Source organism: Gymnoscopelus microlampas (genome assembly GCF_963454915.1).
Source record: "Gymnoscopelus microlampas genome assembly, chromosome: 11".
In the NCBI taxonomy this organism is placed as follows: Eukaryota; Metazoa; Chordata; class Actinopteri; order Myctophiformes; family Myctophidae; genus Gymnoscopelus; species Gymnoscopelus microlampas.
Window position 1 is genome coordinate 19,954,332 of NC_139948.1, and position 22,425 is coordinate 19,976,756.

Genomic DNA, 22,425 nt, shown 5'->3' on the forward strand with positions numbered 1-22,425 from the left:
TTTAGGAATCTTTCTTTCTTTCCATTCTTTCTTTTTGGTTTGGTAAGGTTTAGGTCATATCTAGGGTCATGCAATATCATATGAATTAAAGCACAGTAGCCTATAGTTATTTGAACTAACAGGTCTGCCAAGATTTCATGAGAAGTGTGTTTATTGGCCTCATGCCCTTAGTTTCTCTTGTGGTCTGCTTGTGCTTTGTTCTGGTTGTTTGTTTACCATACTACTACTGTATGGTAAAACATTTGCATTTTTTTTTTTGCATTTTTCTCAAACCTTCAAAAAACTATTTCTATATGCTGTGAAAAGTAACACGTTTGGCCTGGAGTGTGTGAAGACTGATGTATGGTAGATTTAGAGGAGGCTCAAGGCTCTGACATGACATCCTGCGGTTTTTCAATTCTAGGTGAGTTGATTCAGGATTTATTTAACCTAAAACATTGCAATAAATTGTTTTAAAAGTACCTTAAAAATGTATACCTCCAATTCTTTACTCGCATCCTTTTTGTTTGTTTTTATTTTATTTTATTTTACGTGCAATCATGCTATAATTTACAATGAATTTATTATAGATAGAAGTGAATACATTTAAATAAATTGGTATTATATATATATATATATAATATATATATATATATATATATATATATATATATATATATATATATATATATATATATATATATATATATATATATATATCACTGTGTCACAATTAACAATGTATGTTAATTGTGACACAATTGTGATTAGAGTAGTTTATCATTTGGGTCCAGTATGTTGATCAAAAAATGCAATAAAAAATAAATTAAAAAACGTATGATTGTAATGTCAGTAAAGTCCCTCTGCGAAGATAGGCGATCTACCAGTTAATTGGACATCACATAACAGTGAAAATCTGATGATGTTTGAAATATTTTGCCTATAATGACATGCACAAAATAGGGATGCCATCATTGTGATAGTTGTGAAGGTGATAAATGACAATTTGCTCTTTTCTGTTTTGGGGTTGTGCGATGGAAATTAATTTTTTACTTGTTTTTAAGGTTTCATACTGTAAGACCAATTCAAAATCAATAATTAAGTTGGTTCTTCAGAGAATTTCAACAATATTAATATTAATATTTTTTTTACAATACATTTTAACAATGGATGTTTTCTATTGTCTAGTTAACATGCAAAGGTTTAGCTTTTAAGTTTATGTCTATGTCCTATACAATTGGTTATGCTTTTGTAATGTTATGCCATGAATTTATTATTGACTTTTGCTCAATGAATCTGTCCATGCAGTTTCTTTTATACACACCCATAGTTTTTTAGAAAACAATTTATCGCAGTGCAGTTTGACTTTAGATACCAGGCACAGACATAAAACAGAGCTGTTTCTAGGTGTCCGGTCTTTACCAGGACACACACTGCCAGTTATGTGTTGTGTTGTGGCCGGCTATTTCCGTGCGCTACAAAGGCACACATAAAGTTTAACACTCCATTATGTCTCTGTCCTTCCCAGGTTTACTCTTAATCCCTGGTAACTGTGTGTTTCCTCCTGGTATGAAGACTTTTTTAGCAGCACAACACATTGCAATTCTTAGCTCAACCAAGACTTGTTTATTATTACTGAAAAAATAAATCTCGTTATTATGTGCAGGATCCTGTGATGGCTACGAAAACATCACTGATCCATGGCGTAACAGAGACTTTACCTCCACCTCCTTCCCTGGTTTCCCTAAAAGCGATGCACACATGGTGAACAAGTGGTGGCGCTTCACGGGCATCGGTGGAGACAGAGTTATTGCAGTGTGTCTTAATGCACACCATCGTGGTGGCAGTTATTACCCCATTCATATTCCATTTACATATCCATATACTTTGTCTGAGACAGCAACAAGTGGGACAGCGTACGGATATGTTGGTAGCTGTGCTGCAACAGGCTTTACTGTGAGTGTGGCTCTTTGCCCGGGAAACTTCTATGTTTACAAGCCATCAGGACACCCACATACTTACATGGCTTATGCAACATGTAAGTTGCTATCATGGCAAATATTTAGTTGTGATATATTTCCATCTCTTCATTATGATCCTGTCATGGTCTCTCTCTCTCTGTTGGTGTGTGTGTGTGTGTGTGTGTGTGTGTGTGTGTGTGTGTGTGTGAGTGACAGACAGACATACAGACAGACAGACAGACAGACAGACAGACAGACAGACAGACAGACAGAGATGTTTCCATCACCTCATTATTATGACTGTGGTCTTATCTCTTATCTCTCTCTCTCTCACAAATACACACACACATACGCACACGCACACGCACACGCACACGCACAAATATGTTTCCATCACCTCATTATTATGACCGTGGTCTTATTTGTGTGTGTGTGTGTGTGTGTGTGTGTGTGTGCGTGCGTGCGTGCGTGCGTGCGTGCAGATCATTCCACTTGTATCTCAGACTCTTGTGGACCACTTTCTGAATGTACCCCTGGGGGAGGTTGTAGATGTATCAGTGGATATGAAATACCTGCATCACACTTACCCACAGGAGACTCATATGGCTGTGTAGGTAAGCAGACCACAACAAGTTCAAAATGCTCCTTGCATGCATACAATTCACTATAGCAGTGTTTCTCAAACGTTTTCATGTCAAGGATCCCCAAACTTTTTGGATCGGATCCCTCATCTGAAAAGATTTTGTACCAGGGACCCCCACACTAGAATGGCTGTGATACATACATTTGATGTAATATCACAGCCATAGGGCTAAAATGTTCCAATGTTTTCTCTTTTTTTTTCAAGATTTTTTTGAAAATAGCAGATCTAAAAGCTCACAACTTGTCACATTAAGGCGTTGTAAGCTTGCAGATCCGTTATTTTCTAATAGCCGGTGTGTAGGGTTAAAGTGGCTAAATAGATTTTTATGCAATATATTAACTCATTTTGCTGGGGACCCCCTGGAACCCCCTCAATGACCCCTGGGGGTCCCTAGACCCCACTTTGACAACCACTGAATTATACTAATACAAAGTATGACTGTCACATCTCCCTGCAGACATAGATGAGTGTGCGAGAAACTCGGGCAGCTGTGGTCCCAATTCAGATTGCTCCAACACGATTGGAGAATACAGCTGTTCCTGTCAGGCTGGATACAATGCAGCGGATCCAAATGTACCACCTGGAAATGAAAACCAATGCAGTGGTACTGTTGACAATTCACAAATTCTCATACCTAACACCTTCTAAATGGTTGATGGTTGTTTCCCTCTCATGGAGAGGGCAGCACGGACAGGGGTATAGCATCTCTGTGCTGAAAGCTGCAGGCCAGGATGGGTTTCACATGTTTTGGTTTGAGTAAATTATATATTACTTTTTTTAAATGATAACTCTTCACTCTTCAAGGCTTCATTCATTTTGAAAGGCACAAGAATTTTACATCTAAAAATATACTAACAACACTTTGATTTAGATACCACACCAGAATTTGTTTCTTAACATCATATTATTTGTGTCACACAATTTCATAAGTGCAGTGATACTAAAAATATCCCCGTCCTCAGATATTGATGAATGTTTCAACTCCAACATCTGTGGTCCTAGTTCTATCTGCACCAACACACCTGGAGCACACACCTGTGCTTGTCAACAGGGGCACAGACCGACTGACCCAAATGTGGGAATCAGCGAGAGCAACACGTGTGAAGGTATTTGCAATTGCAATGAGTCTGCTCTAAGACCAGGAGGGCACTGCATCTCCACATCTCCCTTACTGGCTGAGTGCTATAGTGGCTACTGGCTTGTGACAGAGAAGCGGTTTTCACATGTTTTCATGTTTGTCATAGAATCTCAAATTGACTTTTATTAGGCCATGATTATAAACAATTTTGTCCTAGGGACTCCAGTCTGGGAACCCATTCGGTTTGCCTCTGGGGGCACAAACTCCTCTTTTGTGTTAAACAGGAACTCGGGTTTGGCTCCACCCCTTTTCAGTCCAACTTCCATTAATATTCATGTCATTAACAAAGAACAATAGGCACTGAAATAATGACATTGAGAAATAGAGAGAAAGGCTTTTAGTGTAATATTGAAGCTCATGTGGAAGAGGTGGGAAGATCATGAACCTTTGTGAGGTGATAAGATCACATCACAGAGGTTTCAGGCTGTTCCCAGCAAGGGAAGTGGTTGCTTCGGAGTGTTAAAGATGCAATATTAAGCACATAAATCCCTGCATCCCTATTCTGGACATGTCATAATAAGCAAAAGTAGGCAAATAATAGGCAAAAAAATAATTAGGCTGAAGAGATTTGGCGTAGAGGGGGAAAAGGAGGGGGCCAAGTGTAGACACCTGGGGGACCCAGGTAAATAGTATTTAATAGTATTTAAGTGGTTAAATGTACAATATCAGCCATGTATCTTTAGAAAATCCAAAGAAGTGTTTTCAATTTGTTCCATGTATTTTTACAGATGTTGATGAGTGTGTGACACATGCTACAATCTGTGGTCCTGATGCAAACTGCACCAACTCTATCGGGGCTCACATCTGCAACTGCAAGACTGGTTTCCAGCTGAACGATGCAAACCAAATAGCCAGCATCGCAAACCCATGCCAAGGTGTAAAAAATAACAACACTTTAGATTTAGATACCGCACCAGAATTTGTTTCTTAGCATCATATTTGTGTCATGTATATACAGTACACAATTTCATAAGTGCAGTGATACTAAAAATATCCCCATCCTCAGATATTGATGAATGTCTCAACTCCATCATCTGTGGTCCTAGTTCTATCTGCACCAACACACCTGGAGCGCACACCTGTGCTTGTCAACAGGGCCACAGACCGACTGACCCAAATGTGGGAATCAGCGAGAGCAACACGTGTGAAGGTATTTGCAATAAGTCTGCTCTAAGACCAGGAGGGCACAATATATCTCCACATCTCCCTTATTGGCTGAGTGCTATAGCGGCTTGTGATAGAGCAGGGGTTTTCACATGTTTTCATGTAACCTCAAATTGACTTTTATTGGCTATGATTATAACATATTTTGTCCTAGGGACCCCAATCTGGGAACCCATTCGGTTTGCCTCTGGGTGCACAACCTCCTCTTTTGTGTTAAACAGGAACTTGTGTTTGGCTCCTCCCCTTTTCAGTCCAACTTCCTTTCGGGTTCTTCTGTGTTTACATACTAACAACAACATTTCATGTTTAAGGCAGTAGTGCTGGCAGATTCTGCTGTTAGCACAATCTGTCTTGAGAGATTAGGGACCCTGATGTGAAAATATTTTATTTATTATGATTTGTATTGAATTGTCTAAATGTCATAATTGTAGCCTATATGAGAAAGTTTGTCCGGCTAGCACAGGGGTAAAGTACCTCACTTGGGTTCAATTCCTCCATGGTGCATTTACTTCTCATGTGGCTGGGGACCCTCTGGAACACCATCAGGGGTCCCCATGCAGACCCACACTTTGAAAACCACTCCTACATATACAAAGAGATTAACCTTAACGTTTACAATGAAAAGCATTTTACTTTAATATTCATGCCATTAACAAAGAACAAATAGGCACTGAAATAATGACATTGAGAAAAAGAAAGAAATGTTTTCAGTGTAATATAAGCTCACATGGAAGAGGTGGGAAGATCATGAACCTTTAGGAGGTGATAAAATCACATCACAGAGGTTTCCAGGAAGGGAAGTGGTTGCTACGGAGTGTTAAAGATGCAATATTAAGCGTATAAATCCCTGCATCCCTATTCTGGACATGTCATAATAAGCAAAAGTAGGCAAATGAAAGGGAAAAAATCATGTGGGCTGAAGAGATTTGGCGTAGAGGGGGGAAAAGAGGGGGCCAAGTGTAGACCCCTGGGGCACCCAGGTCAATAGTATTTAATAGTAAGTGGTTAAATATACAATATCAGCCATGCATCCGTAGAAAAACCAAAGAAGTGTTTTAAATTTGTTCCATGTATTTTTTACAGATGTTGATGAGTGTTTGACAAATGCTACAATCTGTGGTCCTGATGCAAACTGCACCAACTCTATCGGGGCTCACATCTGCAACTGCAAGACTGGTTTCCAGATGAACGATATCAACCAAATAGCCAGCATTGCAAACCCATGCCAAGGTGTAAAAAATAACATGACTTTAGATTTAGATATCGCACCAGAATGTGTTTCTTAACATCATATTTGTGTCGTGTATATACAGTACACACTTTCATAAGTGAAGTGATACTAAAAATATCCCCATCCTCAGATATTGATGAATGTTTCAACTCCACCGTCTGTGGTCCTAGTTCTATCTGCACCAACACACCTGGAGCGCACACCTGTGCTTGTCAACAGGGGCACAAACAGACTGACCCAAATGTGGAAATCAGTGAGAGCAACATGTGTGAAGGTATTTGCAATTGCAATAAGTCTGCTCTAAGACCAGGGCACAACATATCACCGCATCTCCCTTACTGGCTGAGTGCTATAGTGGCTTGCGATAGAGCAGCGGTTTTCACATGTTTTCATGTCACCACAAATTGACTTTTATTAGGCCATGATTATAAATGATTCTGTATAGGGACCCCAATCTGGGAACCCATTCAGTTTGCCTCTGGGGGCACAACCTCCTCTTTTATGTTAAACAGGAACTCTGGTTTGGCTCCTCCCCTTTTCAGTCCAACTTCCTTTCGGGTTCTTCTGCACATGCATGTGTTTATTCTTACTAACAACAACATTACATGTTTATGGCAGTAGTGCTGGCAGATTCTGCTGTTAGCACAATCTGTCGTGAGAGATTATAGGGACCCTGATGTGAAAATATTGTATTTATCATGATTTGTATTGAATAGTCTAAATGTTATAATTGTAGCCTATATGAGAAAGTTTGGCCGGCTAGCACAGGGGTAAAGTACCTGACTTGTGTTAAATTCCTCCATGGTGCATTTACTTCTCATGTGGCTGGGGACCCTCTATGCCGGAACACCATCAGGGAGTGCATGAACCCCTGCATCCCTACTCTGGACATGTCATAATAAGCAAAAGTAGGCAAATACTAGGCAAAAAATAAATTCCGGTTGAAGAGATTTGGCGTAGAGGGGAAAAAGGAGTGTAGACCCCTGGGGGACCAAGGGCAATAGTATTTAATAGTATTTAAGTGGTTAAATGTACAATATCAGCCATGTATCCTTAGAAAAGCCAAAGAAGTGTTTTCAATTTGTTCCATGTATTTTTACAGATGTTGATGAGTGTGTGACACATGCTACAATCTGTGGTCCTGATGCAAACTGCACCAACTCTATCGGGGCTCACATCTGCAACTGCAAGTCTGGTTTCCGGTTGAACGATGCAAACCAAATAGCCAGCTTTGCAAACCCTTGCCAAGGTGTGTGCACACCTGGCCAATATGTGCGTGTGATGTGTTCACAATTTTGTAGTTGCCAAATTACCTTGAGTAAGCCCAGAGTATTATGTTCTCTCCCCCACAGATATAGATGAGTGCAGTGAGACACCAGTGAGACACCTATGTGGTCCAAACACTGTGTGCCGAAATAACCCTGGAGCCTTCGACTGTGCCTGTCCTGATGGATTCTTCCCTTCAACTGGGATTCAGTGGATAATGGGGGTCTCTGTTTGTCAAAGTGAGCACAGTCAAGTTAAAGCAGTGGTTCTCAAACCTTTTTAATTTCAAGGACCCCCATAACTCTGAGAGTGCACAAATGGACCCATTAAGGGTTCATTTGGTTCCATTTGTAAACTCTCAGAAAAACAGACCTCGAAGGGTCCATTTAGTGGAACCCCCTCAATGAACGCTGAGGGTCCCTGGACCCCACGGTTGAAAACCACTGATTTAACAAATAATTTGTGTATATAGGTTTAAGGACAGTGTGCTTTGTTAGGTGCCGATTTGGTAGTTCATTTTAACTCTCTCATTTTTTAACCTTCTGCTGAAAATCAACAGGTCTTACAGACATGCTACATGACGTGACACCTGCAGAGGTGAGTGGATCTTATTATGCTGCAACAGATCATTTGGAAGCAACAAAAGCTCTAGAATATCCTATAGTCTCATTTCACAGGCTGACAGTTAGCTCTACCATTTTAAACCTCCATGGTACATAATGTCATTCATCAGATCATCACCAAGCTAGATCAATAATGTACTGTACTACTTTGAAATATTCCTTTCAGCAAATGACTATTTTATGTTTGTTGTGTTAATCACTTACCCACAGCTGATACAAGCTCACAATGCATTATGAGCATCACTGAATATTAGCCGATTATGACATTACCAGAACCAGGACACTAGTGGTTAAATAAATAATGAGATGTCTTTGTCTATTGTAATTTCATACTGTGTCTGCTAACTGCAGGGACAGACAAAAGAGAGAGCTTTCCTTGACCAAATGGACAAACAACTGAAGGACAATCCTGATGTGATCCTACCAGAGTCGGTCTGTATAAAATAACCACTTAACCCAAAGTTGGAAAACTGTCATCGATTATTGAGTGCTAACAAAATACTAATTAAACGTGTCCATCTCAGGGAAATCAATTAATTACCTCCTTACTACTGTACTAATTCATCCCTTATTTGATCTGTTCATGCTTTTTTTGCAAGGGTTTTAGCAATGTGAGAGTAATTAGGTTTTAATAACGTTGACACTGATTTCCACTCACCTCTTTCTCTCCTTGAAGATAGTGAAGAACATCTTCTCTGCATCTATGGCTATGGTAGGTCTACTCGCTAATTGATACACAAACAAAAAAAAGTTTATGTGCAGCCATGTGACCATTAGAGAGACTTTATAGAGATGTCTCTATAGAGATTCCCTCTGGGAGGGAGTCCCTCTGAGATCTATACTGCCCTGCCAAGGCAGAGTGCAGTAACTACGAAAACAAAAATCACTGAAAAATGGGTTTAAAAGTGATTCAACTGGTCAGCCAAATGAGATATTGGCATATAAGTGATATTACACTAATTTTACATCTGTTCTTGAGGTAATTGTTTATCCCCCAACATCACAAAGACTAATTTGACCTTTGGGCAACCCAAATAAGTCGGTGTGTCCAAAAACGTAGTTACTGCTCTTTGGCTTGGCAGGGCAGTATAAGGGCCCCCTCCTTTTGTCACTCTACAGAAAATAGCACATCTACAAGCTTGCAGATCTGCTGAGTATTCACCTATTTTGCAATAACTGAAATTCTCCCAGGGAGTAGCCGGTGTAGGTCCACTGTCAAGGTCACAAAAGGTGGTGAAGACGGGTGAAGAACATGGGGAGATGGGCGGTGTTATCCTGAGCATTTCAGAGCGGTTGGCGTCTGCCCTGGTGGATCCTACTGCCAACAGCACCAACAAAACCATGCAGTCTTCAGCCGTGGGTAAATGATATGTCTCTTCGTTTGATCTTAATGATTTTTTTTATCTGCTCTGGTGAATTCACAGGCTTCTGAGAAAATGACTATCTCTGTGCACATACAAAGTAACATACTGGCATTAGACAGCTAACATGACGCAAAATGTATTTTTAGCTCCGCAATATAGTGAGTGATTCAAACCACTCTGGTCATTGGTCTCAGACACGGAGTAATAATAAGACAAGAAAGAAACACAACAGTACGATGTAAAAACCCAAATTTAAGAATGTTAAAAAAGAAAGAAATAGGAACATAGGGTTTTAGCAGTATGAGAACTGTGAACAGTATTGTAAATATAATGTATTATGCTGTGATGAGATAAGGCATGTAATCTAATATTGCACAGAGAAGTTAGACAATATTGCATAGGTAAGCATCATATTAGATCTTGCACTTGATAGGTGCATGAGTGCAAATAGCAAGAACAAAGAAGTGATGTGTGCAGCCCTGGGAAACATCACCTCACAGTCTAATGTTACAGTCAGTCCAACGCTGGCATGTGGTTCCATTGTGCAGTAGTGCAGCCGCATGTGGGAAGTTGTTTGTGTGTCTGATGCTTATGGTTCTGGGTTTGTTACTGGAGATCCAAAATCAGCGTGTCTTTGTAACAGATTTGAATCTACAAACTATTGGTCCAGACAGCAGCGATGACGACATTCCTCCTCTGTTAGTCAAAGGACACAAGATGGAGATCAACCTGCAGGCTCTGGCCAGAAACAACAATGGTGAGAACAGAGTTGAATGACATGAACACTAGTATCCTTATTCTGGGGCGAACATTCAGCAAAAATAGGTGATCTAAGGTCACAACACGTCGCAGCAAACAACAAATAGTGAGCTTGTAGATCGTCTACTTTTGGCAAAGATATTTGGTGTAGGGAAAAAAGGAAGGGGCCAACTATTGACACATGGGGGACTCCGGTCAATTAAGTTTATATAGGCTTTAAGTGGTTAATATGAAGATGATGATGGAGATAACCAAATGCAAAAATGTTTAAATGTTCATTGACCAAGCGGATCAACAGGTTCTGCTGCAGCTGCCTTCATGACTCTTAATGGGATCGAAAGTCTCCTGGGTGATCACTACTTTAAGACCAAGAACAAGACGGAGATGTACTCAGACGTCATCACAGCCACCCTGCCCAAAACCAACCATACCCAGCTCCCTGAGCCGGTCAACTTCACCATCCAACACAAGAAGGTGCTCCCCCAACCATTACCATCCTCGCTTCCAAACATGTATTTATTCTTAAAGGACAATACTGATTGTCTGGCATGTTTAGCTACATAGTTGTTTGATTTATGCTCTGGGTCTGATATACAATGAATTCTGAAATAAGACTCTGACAAGACATTAGTGAGGACAAAATTAAAACTGATGAAGGGATATGAAATCATTGCTGCAAATTCAACTAAAATTAAAACATAACTAGACCATACCCGGTGAAGTGCGCAGGCGAAAGTAGTTGCAAACGTGGGGTTATTGCACGTCCTGTCGCGCGTACCGTCGCTGATTATGTTTGACTCAATTATTTAGTTAGGTTCAGTAATATTTTAATAAATGTTTTAATATTAATGGACATCATGTAAATACATTTGGCAGTCAGTCAGTAATAATAAGCCCATTAACAGGAACATGGTCTGTTTATGTACTATAGTTCTGTATTCATGTCAGTATGATCCTTTTCTGATGATCTATAGTGATTCCTGTTTTTTGTGCTTCAGAGAGTGCCTGAGTCGGGTTTAGTAACGTGTGTGTACTGGGAGGACAGAGCAGAGAAGAAAGGAGTGGAAGAGGAGGACGACAGGGAAGAAGAGAAGTTAAATGAGATGGGTTGGTCTGTAGATGGGTGTTGGGTCACGTATTCTGATGAAAACTACACAGTGTGCAGCTGCTCTCACCTCTCAACCTTCGCCCTCATCCTGCAGATTGGAGATGAGGTACAAGTTGTGTCTGTGCTGAAACTATTTTCTCAGCGATTATTCTGTCAGTTACTTTTTTGATAAATACTTTTTTATAGATTCTTTAAATTTAAATGTAAATGAATCGACTAATCACTTAAGCCCTATTTTATACTTTGTAACATAGTGAAAACAAAAGAAGATTTACGCCTATAATGACATGCCCAGCACCTATGCTGTGAGTCAAACATGTTTGCCTTGTGTGCATTTTTCCAGCCTCCACCAGAGGATCCCTTCCTAGAGTGGCTGAACCGAGTGTGTGTTACTATTGGTCTGTTCTTCTTTGCTTTGGCCATTTTCACCTTCCTGCTGTGCAGCTGGAACCCCAAGATCAACAACACAGCTCGTCTTCACCTCTGCCTCAGCCTTGGCTCGTCTCACCTGCTGCTGCTGTGGAATGACAGATATGTCCAATATGAGGTATGCTATTGTCTGCTTTTCCTAGACGTGATGGGTGAAAAAAAAAAAGTGCATTGCTGAGTCAATCACACACATAAGGTGAATCTTGTAACATCTAAACATGCATACTCTAGTCTACAAGATGTTAAAATAATTGTGCATCACACACTAGAGGATATTATTAAGATTATCTTGCCTGGCAGAACAATGAACAACCATGCATTTATTCCATCTCTGCTTCTCCAACGCACCCATACAATCATTTTGTTTCTTTGAGGTCACTATGTCAAAGGGTTATGTCTGCGGATCCACTGGGCACCGTAGCATCGCGTTCCGGCTGCGACAGGGCAGCCGCCCGCAGCTGATCACAGCCATTCTAGACAAAGCTTGTGATTACACCAGGCATTTTAATCTCTGCTTCTCACTTCACTCTTGTATACTTCACCTCTCTCTCTCAGCTGTTGTGGTCACAACTCGCAACAACTGAGAGAGATTGCGACCGTCCCAGATATCAAATATGTTTGATTATTAATAGATGGCCCTGATGCGTCAGTAAGATCAGGAGGTTTCAGATTGGATCTGTGAACCTTTCACACTAGGATCATGTGGTCACTGGGCAGATAATCGTTTCCAACGCAGTCTCAGGCTGGGAACACCACAATTGTCGGGAGGGGGCTGATGATGAAGGGGGCTGGAGGGGGTAGAGGAGCAGACCATGATAGGCCTAAGAGAAGCACAAAACACATTTAACTATTTGTTTTTAAAGCCCATCATGGGCTGGCACCACCATACATATCTGAGTTGCTTCATCCCCACAATACCACTAGTTCACTCAGATCAGCAGATCAGAAGCTCCTCAAAGTCTGACGCACCCGCTTGAAGTTAAAAACTGAATTGACCGTGCCTTTTAGGTCGCTGCTCCAAAATTCTACTGGTGAGGTCTGCACCCTCCTTGGATATTTTTAAAAGCAGACGCAAAACGCACCTGTTTTCCCTGGCCTTTTAAAAACCTCCTGCCTTCATGGAGAAATGTTTGGACACTTCTTCATGTGCTTTGTAAACTCCTACGTTTAAACCTCAGCTATTTGTCTTCCCGTTTGGATTTGCTGGATATGCTCTGTATTTCTCTGTATTTCATGCTTTTTGTGTTTTAACTTTGATGTTTTGTCTGTTGTAATTTTCATGCTGTGCTTAATAAATAAAATAGACTTGTCTTGACTTACTAGAGGAAAGGCCATGGGTCACCCACCATGAAGGTGTGCAGAATGTTCCATGGCATTACAGTTAGTCGTTTTAGAGATATGTTGTAGAATTACCTAGTGAGCAGAGCATACAGGCTTGCTGAATATGGGCATACGGCATATGCCTGTGCATCACATTGACTACACCACTAGATAAATGTCCTGTAGACAAAAGTCCCTTGTAATGACAGTCACTCACATGTGGATTGAATTTCTGTAACTGCAATAAATATGACTCATAGAGTCATATGTTATATCTCCACAGCTGACTTGCACCATCATAGCTGGGGTGCTCCACTTCCTGATTGTGTCCAGTTTTATGTGGATGCTCCTGGAGGCTCTACAGCTCTACCTACTGGTGCGGAGGCTCTCCAAGGTGCAGGTCATCCAGAGAGATGGACTCCCCCGGCCATACCTCTACCTGATTGGCTATGGTGTTCCATTTGTGATTGTGGGCGTTTCTGCTTTGGTGTATTCTGATGGCTATGGTGATACTTCAGCAGGGGTGTGAGTAGCACAGATAGTGATACATACAGTCATACTAAACCATGCATTTTTATATGTCTGATTAATTCACATGCATGGACAATTTTGTGTTTTGTTTCATTATGTTGCAGGTGCTGGCTGTCAACAGATCATAACCTCAACTGGGCTTTAACAGGACCAGTGATTACTGTCCTTGCAGTGAGTGTAATCATGGCAAAAAAACTCCCAAAAACCATTACTAACAAACATAAGCTGAATATTGTTTATTTTTCTGTTCAATCAACACAATATGACAACAGTGAATTAGTACAGCCTATCACTATTTCCATTCCAAAGAAACATTATCTTATAATACTTAAGTATTGAAATGTGTTTAGTACCTGCAAATAATGTGTGTCATAGCACAGTTTAAAGGACTACACTGGTGGTCTGTTTATGATTAGGGTATAGTCCAACTCATGGTATACTTGACATTACCACCATCATTTATTTCTCAAAGCATACCATGCATACCAATAAATACCTGCTGCTGCTAACTTTGATAATAGAAAATAACTGCAAAATAATAATCTCTGTGTATTGTATAACCAGCAAGTTTCAAGGTTCTGCAAGTTGATTTCCAAGCTATACTGAAATTCTCACATCAATGACATTACTGTGCAATCATGTTGAGCCAACTATGACTCAGTTATTCAGTAGTTTTAATTAATAAAGCCATTTTTAATTAATGGCTAAAAATAAAGCCATTAATGGGAAAATGTTCTATGTTTATGTACGATAATTATACAATATGGCCAAAGCCATGAATACACAATAACAGACACTGTATTGGTCATTAAACCTTCATAGTCATGTTGTCACTTCTTTTATCAACCGAAATTCAATATATTCTTTTTTTGTTTTTGCTTCAGCTTAATTGGATCTTGTTCTGTGCTACTCTCTGGAGTCTCAGACCTACCTTGGCCAACATGAAGAGTGATGTTTCTCACACAGACACCAGGTGTGTGTGTGTGCGTGTGTGCCTGTGTGCGTGCGTGCGTGCGTGCGTGCGTGCGTGCGTGCGTGCGTGCGTGCGTGCGTGCGAGCGTGTGACTCTAACCCCGCGTTAGAGTGGAGAGAGTCTCTGGACATGAGTCAAAATTTGTCACCTGTTTTACCTTTCTAATCTAAAAGTTAACTACTAATATTTAGCTGTATAGCTAAATATTAGAATCCGATCATGCTGTGATTGTAAGTTGATATTGCTTCATTCGAAAAAATATTTTAAAAGGATACTCGCTCTTCTTTGCAGATTGATTGTGTTCAAGATCGTGGCCCAGTTTGTCATTCTGGGTTGTACCTGGATACTGGGCCTGTACCAGGCCAATGTCTTCTTTCAGGTGCTCTTCATTCTTCTCAACTCCCAGCAGGGCACCTGCCTCTTCATTGTTCACTGTCTGCTCAACAAGGAGGTAAACAGAACGGAAATCTTTGTGGTCTTTAGGTTAAGCCCAACAAGTTATTTCATTTTGTCGAGATGAAAAAACTTTCCTAGGGTAAAGGATTATGACATACTTTTCACTGCATGAAAAGCTGTGAAAATGGGGTGGTGAATTGCTACCAAGCTGTTTTGGAACCCATTGATAACTTTTCGGGTGCTGACGGGTACTGATTTCAGCTGCAGAACAGCTATTAAAGAGGTGGTGCCATGGTTTTGCACTTTTTCTGTTTTTCATGTGTCTATGAGGTTGATAGAACTTCATTAAGCCCCCTGGTGGTGTTTTTATGGTGTTTTATGTCTTCTCTGACTATTTTGAGTTTCTATCTGGAGGCTGAAACCTTGAGGGTCAAACGTGCCAATAGAAAAACAGCCCTTTAGTGACATATAGTAATAATAGGTGGGTGGGTGTTGCAAAGGTGGTGGAGGAGGTGCTAAGGTGAGAACCAGGTATACTTAATGAACTGGAGGCGTGTCCACATAAAAACATAATTTCTGTACACTTTTTTTTTCTTCTAGTATAACCATAATACCTGATGATTATGTTTTAGGGGGGGAAAAATCATTGAAAATCACGGCACCCCGTTTAAGTGACTACTACTGAAATGACTACTGCTACTAATGTCATTGACTATTAATGAAAACAATAACTGCTCAATGCTGTTATGGGTGTTTTCCATCTGCGTTGCTGCAATGTTAAAAGCAAAACAGAAGTCAAAACACATACATCACCATGTTTACAAGCTTACAGTTTGTTATCTGCATGCCTTACAGTATGTGTTGTTAAGCTTTTTCTTTTCTTATTTTTTTGCCAGGTGCGAGAGGAGTATATAAAATGGCTGACACCAACCAAACCAACATCTCAAGGATCTGTGGTGAGTTCCTTTGGACACAGTATGTGTGTTTGAATGGATACATTCACCAGCTCTTGTTAATACTTTTAATTGGTTAAACACCTACTGTAGAAAACCCACACACACACACACACACACACACACACACACACACACTTAACCACCTTCAACCTGGCATCCCTGTTTTGGCCATGTTATTATAATATAATATAGGCAAACATTTTCTGAAATCTTAAATTTTCTTCCAAAACAGCAGAAATAGCAGATGTACAAGCTCACAACACGTCACGTAGTAAAGCATGTCAGCTTGTAGATCTGCTATTTTTGTCACTTAATTTGCACAACACTATTAAGTAGTAGGGCATTCGTAGTAGGGCATTCGTTCATGAAAAAACTTTCAAAAAATAAGAAATATTGAAATGAAAGGTCTCTGCCTGACAGCAATGATATATGACACACAAGCAAAAGACGCAGTTCAACACGCCACGTTATCAGCTTGCCTGGCATTGCGATGGTGTTGCACCGATGTTATTGCACTTACAGCATGTTCAGGTTTCGGTACCCTTCGGGTACATCAAATAGTTATAATACTGTATAACAACTACCAACTGCGAGATGGGGTAATTGAACGTCATCCTACCTTATTAATGTTCATGTTTCCACAGAGAGATGTGCCATCTATCTCTGAGGACATGGACAACTCTGAAGAGCAGAAAGACCAGAGAAAAGATGATAGCTAAGTCAAACAAATACTGTACTGTACATCCACAAATACTATTATTTACTTGGTTTGGACATATTCAATTTAGAAGATAATGGAATATAGAATGTATTTGAAAATGAATGTACATTTTTATTTTTTAACTTTATTAGAATGATTATTATTCATCCTCCTCTTTTAATTATTTAACCATTACCATTTATTTTGAAAGTAAGACATGATATCATTGATGTTTAGACATAGTATCATAGTGGTAGCACTATTCACATGATCACATATTTACCTGATCTTGCACGTGTGAGCTGCTGATACGAGTCTGCTAAATGAGGATGAGGTTAAACCTGACACTTTTAACATTAAACTGTCTGAATGGATTACTGGAGAAAGTATACAGACTGTAGACCTGCAATCACTGCTGCCACGTTTGCCTACATTGATTTTTAGCTACCTTTGCCAAATAATAGATGCCAATAGCCTGTACGATTTTGTTTAGTTTGTGAGGTGAATTGAAAACGTATTTATGACATAACTGGCATACTTGAGTATATTGAAACGATTCACACTTGTAAATAAATAAATAAACTAAGGTTTGTTCAAAAGAGGAGTGTAGTGGAGGCGGCAAGGTGTCAAAGTATTGAAGCAAACTTCAGCAAAGCCATTAGCTAAACTTCTCATCACAGGCCTGCATCGTTTGACTTATCAGTAATCCAAAACCGAAAAGGTGATAAGTTGCACTCACAGTAATTCAAAGCTGGAGACAAACTCATGTTTAGATCAACTTTCACTATAGAAAGTGGTGACAGAAAATAATAGAATAGTCACTGTGTTCCATTCAAGAGACACATACAGAGCTGATAGCTCCACCGTGCCACAAGGGGGCATATACACTCCAGTGAGCGCTACAGGATTCTGTCAGTAATAGAGGAGGTCATTACAACCTGTATTGCAGTTTAGCTTAGCAGCTAAAACTAACTTGCAGTGAGAGGTGGTGACTGCAGAGGCTCCAAGCTGCTACTCTGTGATTCTGTGTTGTGATGAATAAAATCCTTCTACCCCACTGTAACAGTAATGCTATTTTGGAAACAACTGGATTATTTGGTGTCATGTATTTATGTTATATTGTCTAAAATGTTTGTTTTTTTAAATGTGATCTTATTTCTGTTATGTATTATTCTGTTTACTGTATGTCCAGTTACAGTATTTAGCTCAGTAATAGAGGAAGTCAATACATCCTGTATTGCAGTGTGATGCAGACTGGACAGAAATGTGTCTAATTCATGTTTTATGTGTTTAAACTGTCTTGTTGCAGTTGCTGAATGTCCAGTAAAATGCACAACTCAAACTGATATGGACTCATTAATTAATTGACGTGTGCAACATTAACAAGCATTACATTTATTTCTTTAAATGTCAGTGTGTGTGCTGTGTCCAAGAGTTGTTACATTTTATATCTTAATAAATTGTTTTATACTGTTATACTCTATACCGTTACTGCTGCCACTTTTTGATGTCACAGGATGGATCACAAATTGTGTAAAAACTTTACTAATCGTTGTTAAACATGAAAAAATGATGAAACCCCTTCACTTCACTTCAGATCAGGGCACACAATGACGAATATCTTACAAATCATTTGCTAAACATGAATGATAATTCTAGTTATTGATTCGTGTCTGCACTCATGAAAGCCAATTCGCAACAAGAAAGTAGAAAGTCCACATTAACAGACAGTCGTAAATAATGAATTGTCTTCACTTTAGATTAGGGCATATAATAACATTTACTAAGGATTTATAGATGATTTAGGAATGTTTTGCAAAGCATAAGAGAATAAAGAGATGTACTATTAACCAGGAAAAAGTCAATATATACCACTTTAAAAATCATTTCAAATGATTTCCTACACTTTAAATGACATTATTTAAGGATGAACAAAATCAAGTATAAATAATGTTTTAATGTGTTTTAAATAATGTTTAAATGATTCTTAAATGTTCTACAATGTTATTATACATTATTTCATAATCATTTACCAATGTTTATAGATAATTTGTCTATGATTAGTTCTTTATCTACAAATACCTTATAAGTATGATATAATATCAGCTACAAATGAATAATCATTTACAGATGTATTAAAATGGCTTATTCATGAATAGCTTACTACTAGGTGCTACTTACTAGGTGCTACTTAACCAAAATGTTTTAGTAATCATTTTTGAATGTCAACAAACAGGTTGTTCATCATTTGTTAATTGTCTACAAACTGCTTATAAATGTTTATAAATGTTTTATAACGGGTCATTATTGTAAAGCGCTACCAATTATTCTTTAAGACATGAAGTCTACCTTCATATTAGTCGCTGTCAAAAACCTTCTTCAATGTGGTGCCTGGTGGCTCAACCAGTTAAAGCACATGATCGGTGTGAGTCTTGAGTAGTACCTGAGCTTGAATCTAACCCCTTGCATGTCTAACTTCTCTCTGACCTTGGGTTTCATGTTTCGCCATACACTTTACTATACTTACTTATACTTACTTTTAATAAAGCAAAACGTGCCAACAATTTAACTAATAATCTTTGTTCCTCAAACTGAAGAAGAAGGCTACTAGCAGTTGATTCATGTCTGCTGGTGGAATATTCTCGGGTTGACGATCATCCCCCTTGTTGTTACACAGCCACTCTGTGAACTGTTGGTGGTTGCAACTATATTATCTGAAGGAAATGTTTGGCGGAAGAAGTACCAGTTCAGCCCACCTTGCAACTTTATCTGCACTGATTGGTTAATCCCTAGGGAAGTTGTGCCTGCATCGATTGGCAATCAGCACGAGCTTATCATGCTCTCAGTCCTTTTATCACTCCTCTTACCCAGGTCAAATAAAGGCTGTGTGCTTTTTCTGTCCCTATTATGAATACAACAATCACTATTACTGTAATGACTTACACGTAAGTAACTTGTACATAGCTTGTAAGTTCCTGGCTTCCTTTTCTGTTTGTATTGTTAGGGTGCAGTATTTACATGTGGGGCCAATACTGTACACTTCAACTTTACAAGACAAATGATGGTAAGGGCAAAACAACACACTACCCCATTTACATTGTAAGGTTTTACCTGACACTCTTATCCAGAGATACCTTGAACCAGTACAAGAGCCAATAGGTTTAAAGTTCACAATAAAAGCAAGTATAACTGGTGAAGTTCCAAAAACACTTATCTTATTCCCAATCCTCTCTAAAATGTAAGGAAGCATTTTAAATTGTATTTTGATCTCTTTGACTTCTGTCAGGATTTAAAAAGAAATATGTGTTTATCATTCAAGCATGCCATTTACATAAACTCTTTTTGCTCACTGAGGCCATGCACTGCATGTTTATTCTCGTACTTGCCCCAGAACACAAATGCGTGAGAATGAGGAGCTGGCCCATTGCAGTGTGTGGGTTCTGTCAGAGATGTGATCTTCTTGAAATGATCACTGCCGACGAGTGCCGCACGGGACCCCAACATGTTGTCTGCAGCTTGGAACAACCATTAGAGTAGCATTAGAGTATCATAGAGAGTGGGAAGGAACATACCAATCAGAAGAACACAACAACAGAATGTAGCTATAGGGGCCAATAAGTACAATACAAAAATATATTTATTGTAAAACCAATATCAAAAACCAAAACCAAATCACTGCAATGATTTGTGGCACGCACACACGCACGCACGCACGCACGCACGCACGCGCGCGCACGCACGCACGCACACACACACACACACACACACACACACACACACACACACACACACACACACACAAGCTTGCACACTCAAGAACAACCGTCAACGTAATTAAACAATAGAAAAGAAAGTTTGTGGTCCCCCCCTCTATCTCGTGTTCATTTCTTTATCTCTGTATCTCTCTGTCTATGCAAATATACACATACATGTATAAAATACTTTTATACGGCCTACTCTGGAATGATGCAAGCGATACTTTTGACACCGTTAATCACCCAATTATGATCAATAAGCTCAAAGCAATAGGCTTTGATGACACGTCGGTGAACTGGATGAGATCCTACCTGGAAGGGAGGGAGCAAGTGGTGGAAGTAAACGGCACCCAGTCCCCTCCCCTCCCAGTGACTTGTGGTGTTCCTCAAGGAAGCATACTAGGACCACTACTGTTCCTGATATATGTGAATGATATGTCCTCAGCTTGCGACTGCAAACTGTTCCTGTTCGCAGATGACTCGGCTCTGCTGGTCTCGGACAGGGACAGGCTGCAGGTTGAGAAAACTCTCAGCACTGAACTCAACAAGATCTGCATCTGGCTCTCCGACAACAAACTCTCATTACACCTGGGTAAAACTGAATCCATCCTCTTTGGGTCCAACCCTAACCTTAGAAAGGCTGAGAGTTTCACGATCAAAGTGGGTGAAAATGTTATCACAAGAAAGGAGGAAATTACCTACCTGGGTTCCATCTTGGAGGCAAACCTCTCAGGTGACAAAAACGCTGAAAAGACGATCAAAAAGGTCCACAAAATAACACGGAGGATGTGGAGGCTTGTTCGTAAAGTCAGTAAGAATACTCTGAAGATTCTTGTAGGGGCCCTCATACAAGGTCATTATGATTATGCATGCACTTCATGGTATCACAACACCTCCAAGGCCCTAAAAACAAGGCTCCAAACATCCCAAAACAAACTTGTAAGGCTACTTCTTGGCCTCAATTACAAAGCCCATCTAACCCATGCCCATTTTGCTAGGCTTGGATGGCTTAGGGTTGAGGACAGAGTACAGCAACTTGCTATGGGCCTGGTCTTCAAGATACACCACAACATTGGGATCCCCCTGTATTTGTCAAAATACTTCCAAAATGTTAATCAAGTCCATGATCATAACACCAGAGGCAGCTCCACAAACCATGTTCAACCCAGATTTGGCACAACAAAGGGAATGAACTCTTTCTCATGCTATTCATCTAAAATGTGGAATGCCCTACCAAAAGGAGTAAAGGAGTGTAAAACCCTACTCACTTTCAAAAATGCCCTAAAGATACACCTTCAGGAGGCTGCAATTCAAAAATGGCCCCTGTCCAAGTCCTAACCTACCCCATGTCCTAACCTAACCTACCCCCCCCCCTCTCTTTCTTTTTTGTACATATTTTTCACCCTTCATACTTCATACCAGTAACCTGTAAACTGATTGTATGACATTCTGTATAGTAGTGTGTATATCTGTCTGTCTCTTATATGTCAACATGATTTGTGTGCATGGGGATCTCATCTTAAACAAGCTACGTGCTTAACTGAGCTATCCAGTTTAGTAGACCTTGTATTGCGAATTTGTACTTCCATGTACTGTTATGTACTGCCATGTACTGTTCTCATGTCTTACTAAATAAAGTACATCAATCAATCAATACGTGAACTACAGACGCACACACTGACATACGGACGGATAGAAATGTCGTGCATTTATAGTAGTGTGGGCACCGGCAATATTTTTATACCTTTAAAAAGTGTTTTTTTAAAGTGTTAAATGTGTGACAGTTGTGTAATGGTATGTAGCCTATTTAATATGTTTGCATGTGATGTGACAGAAACTGAGCCTGTCACAAAACAATCACTGTTACTGTTAATGTAAGTACAAAATAAAATTATTACACCTTCAAAGTTCCTGGCTTTCTTTTCTGTTTGTATTGTCAGGGTGTTGCATTTACATGGAGGCCCACATAGATACACTGAAGTGTGTTCAGCTTTACAAGACAAATTATGGGAAGGACAAGACAACCCAACACATGACCTGATTTACATTGTAAGGTTTTAGCTGACACTGGGGATGCTTTGATGTTGTGTGATAGCCAAGTAGTTTTAAATTCATGTAAATATTACAAA

The 22,425-nt window shown here is 39.7% G+C and overlaps 1 protein-coding gene across 1 annotated transcript; it reads left to right on the top strand.

Annotated features, from left to right (window-relative positions):
• Positions 1–1,488: 1,488 nt before the first annotated feature.
• LOC311054648 (adhesion G protein-coupled receptor E3-like) lies at positions 1,489–16,560 on the top strand (the record flags this gene model as incomplete). Its single annotated transcript, XM_084070652.1, has 23 exons — positions 1,489–1,507; positions 1,646–1,785; positions 1,880–1,935; positions 2,490–2,554; positions 3,041–3,187; positions 3,546–3,689; positions 4,728–4,871; positions 6,247–6,390; positions 7,469–7,621; positions 7,942–7,979; positions 8,357–8,437; positions 8,682–8,717; positions 9,197–9,365; positions 10,040–10,126; positions 10,427–10,602; positions 11,127–11,342; positions 11,580–11,783; positions 13,269–13,510; positions 13,621–13,687; positions 14,401–14,489; positions 14,781–14,940; positions 15,782–15,841; positions 16,486–16,560. The coding sequence occupies 23 exons, from the start codon at positions 1,489–1,491 to the stop codon at positions 16,558–16,560; spliced, it is 2,712 nt and encodes a 903-aa protein (XP_083926778.1).
• Positions 16,561–22,425: the final 5,865 nt, after the last annotated feature.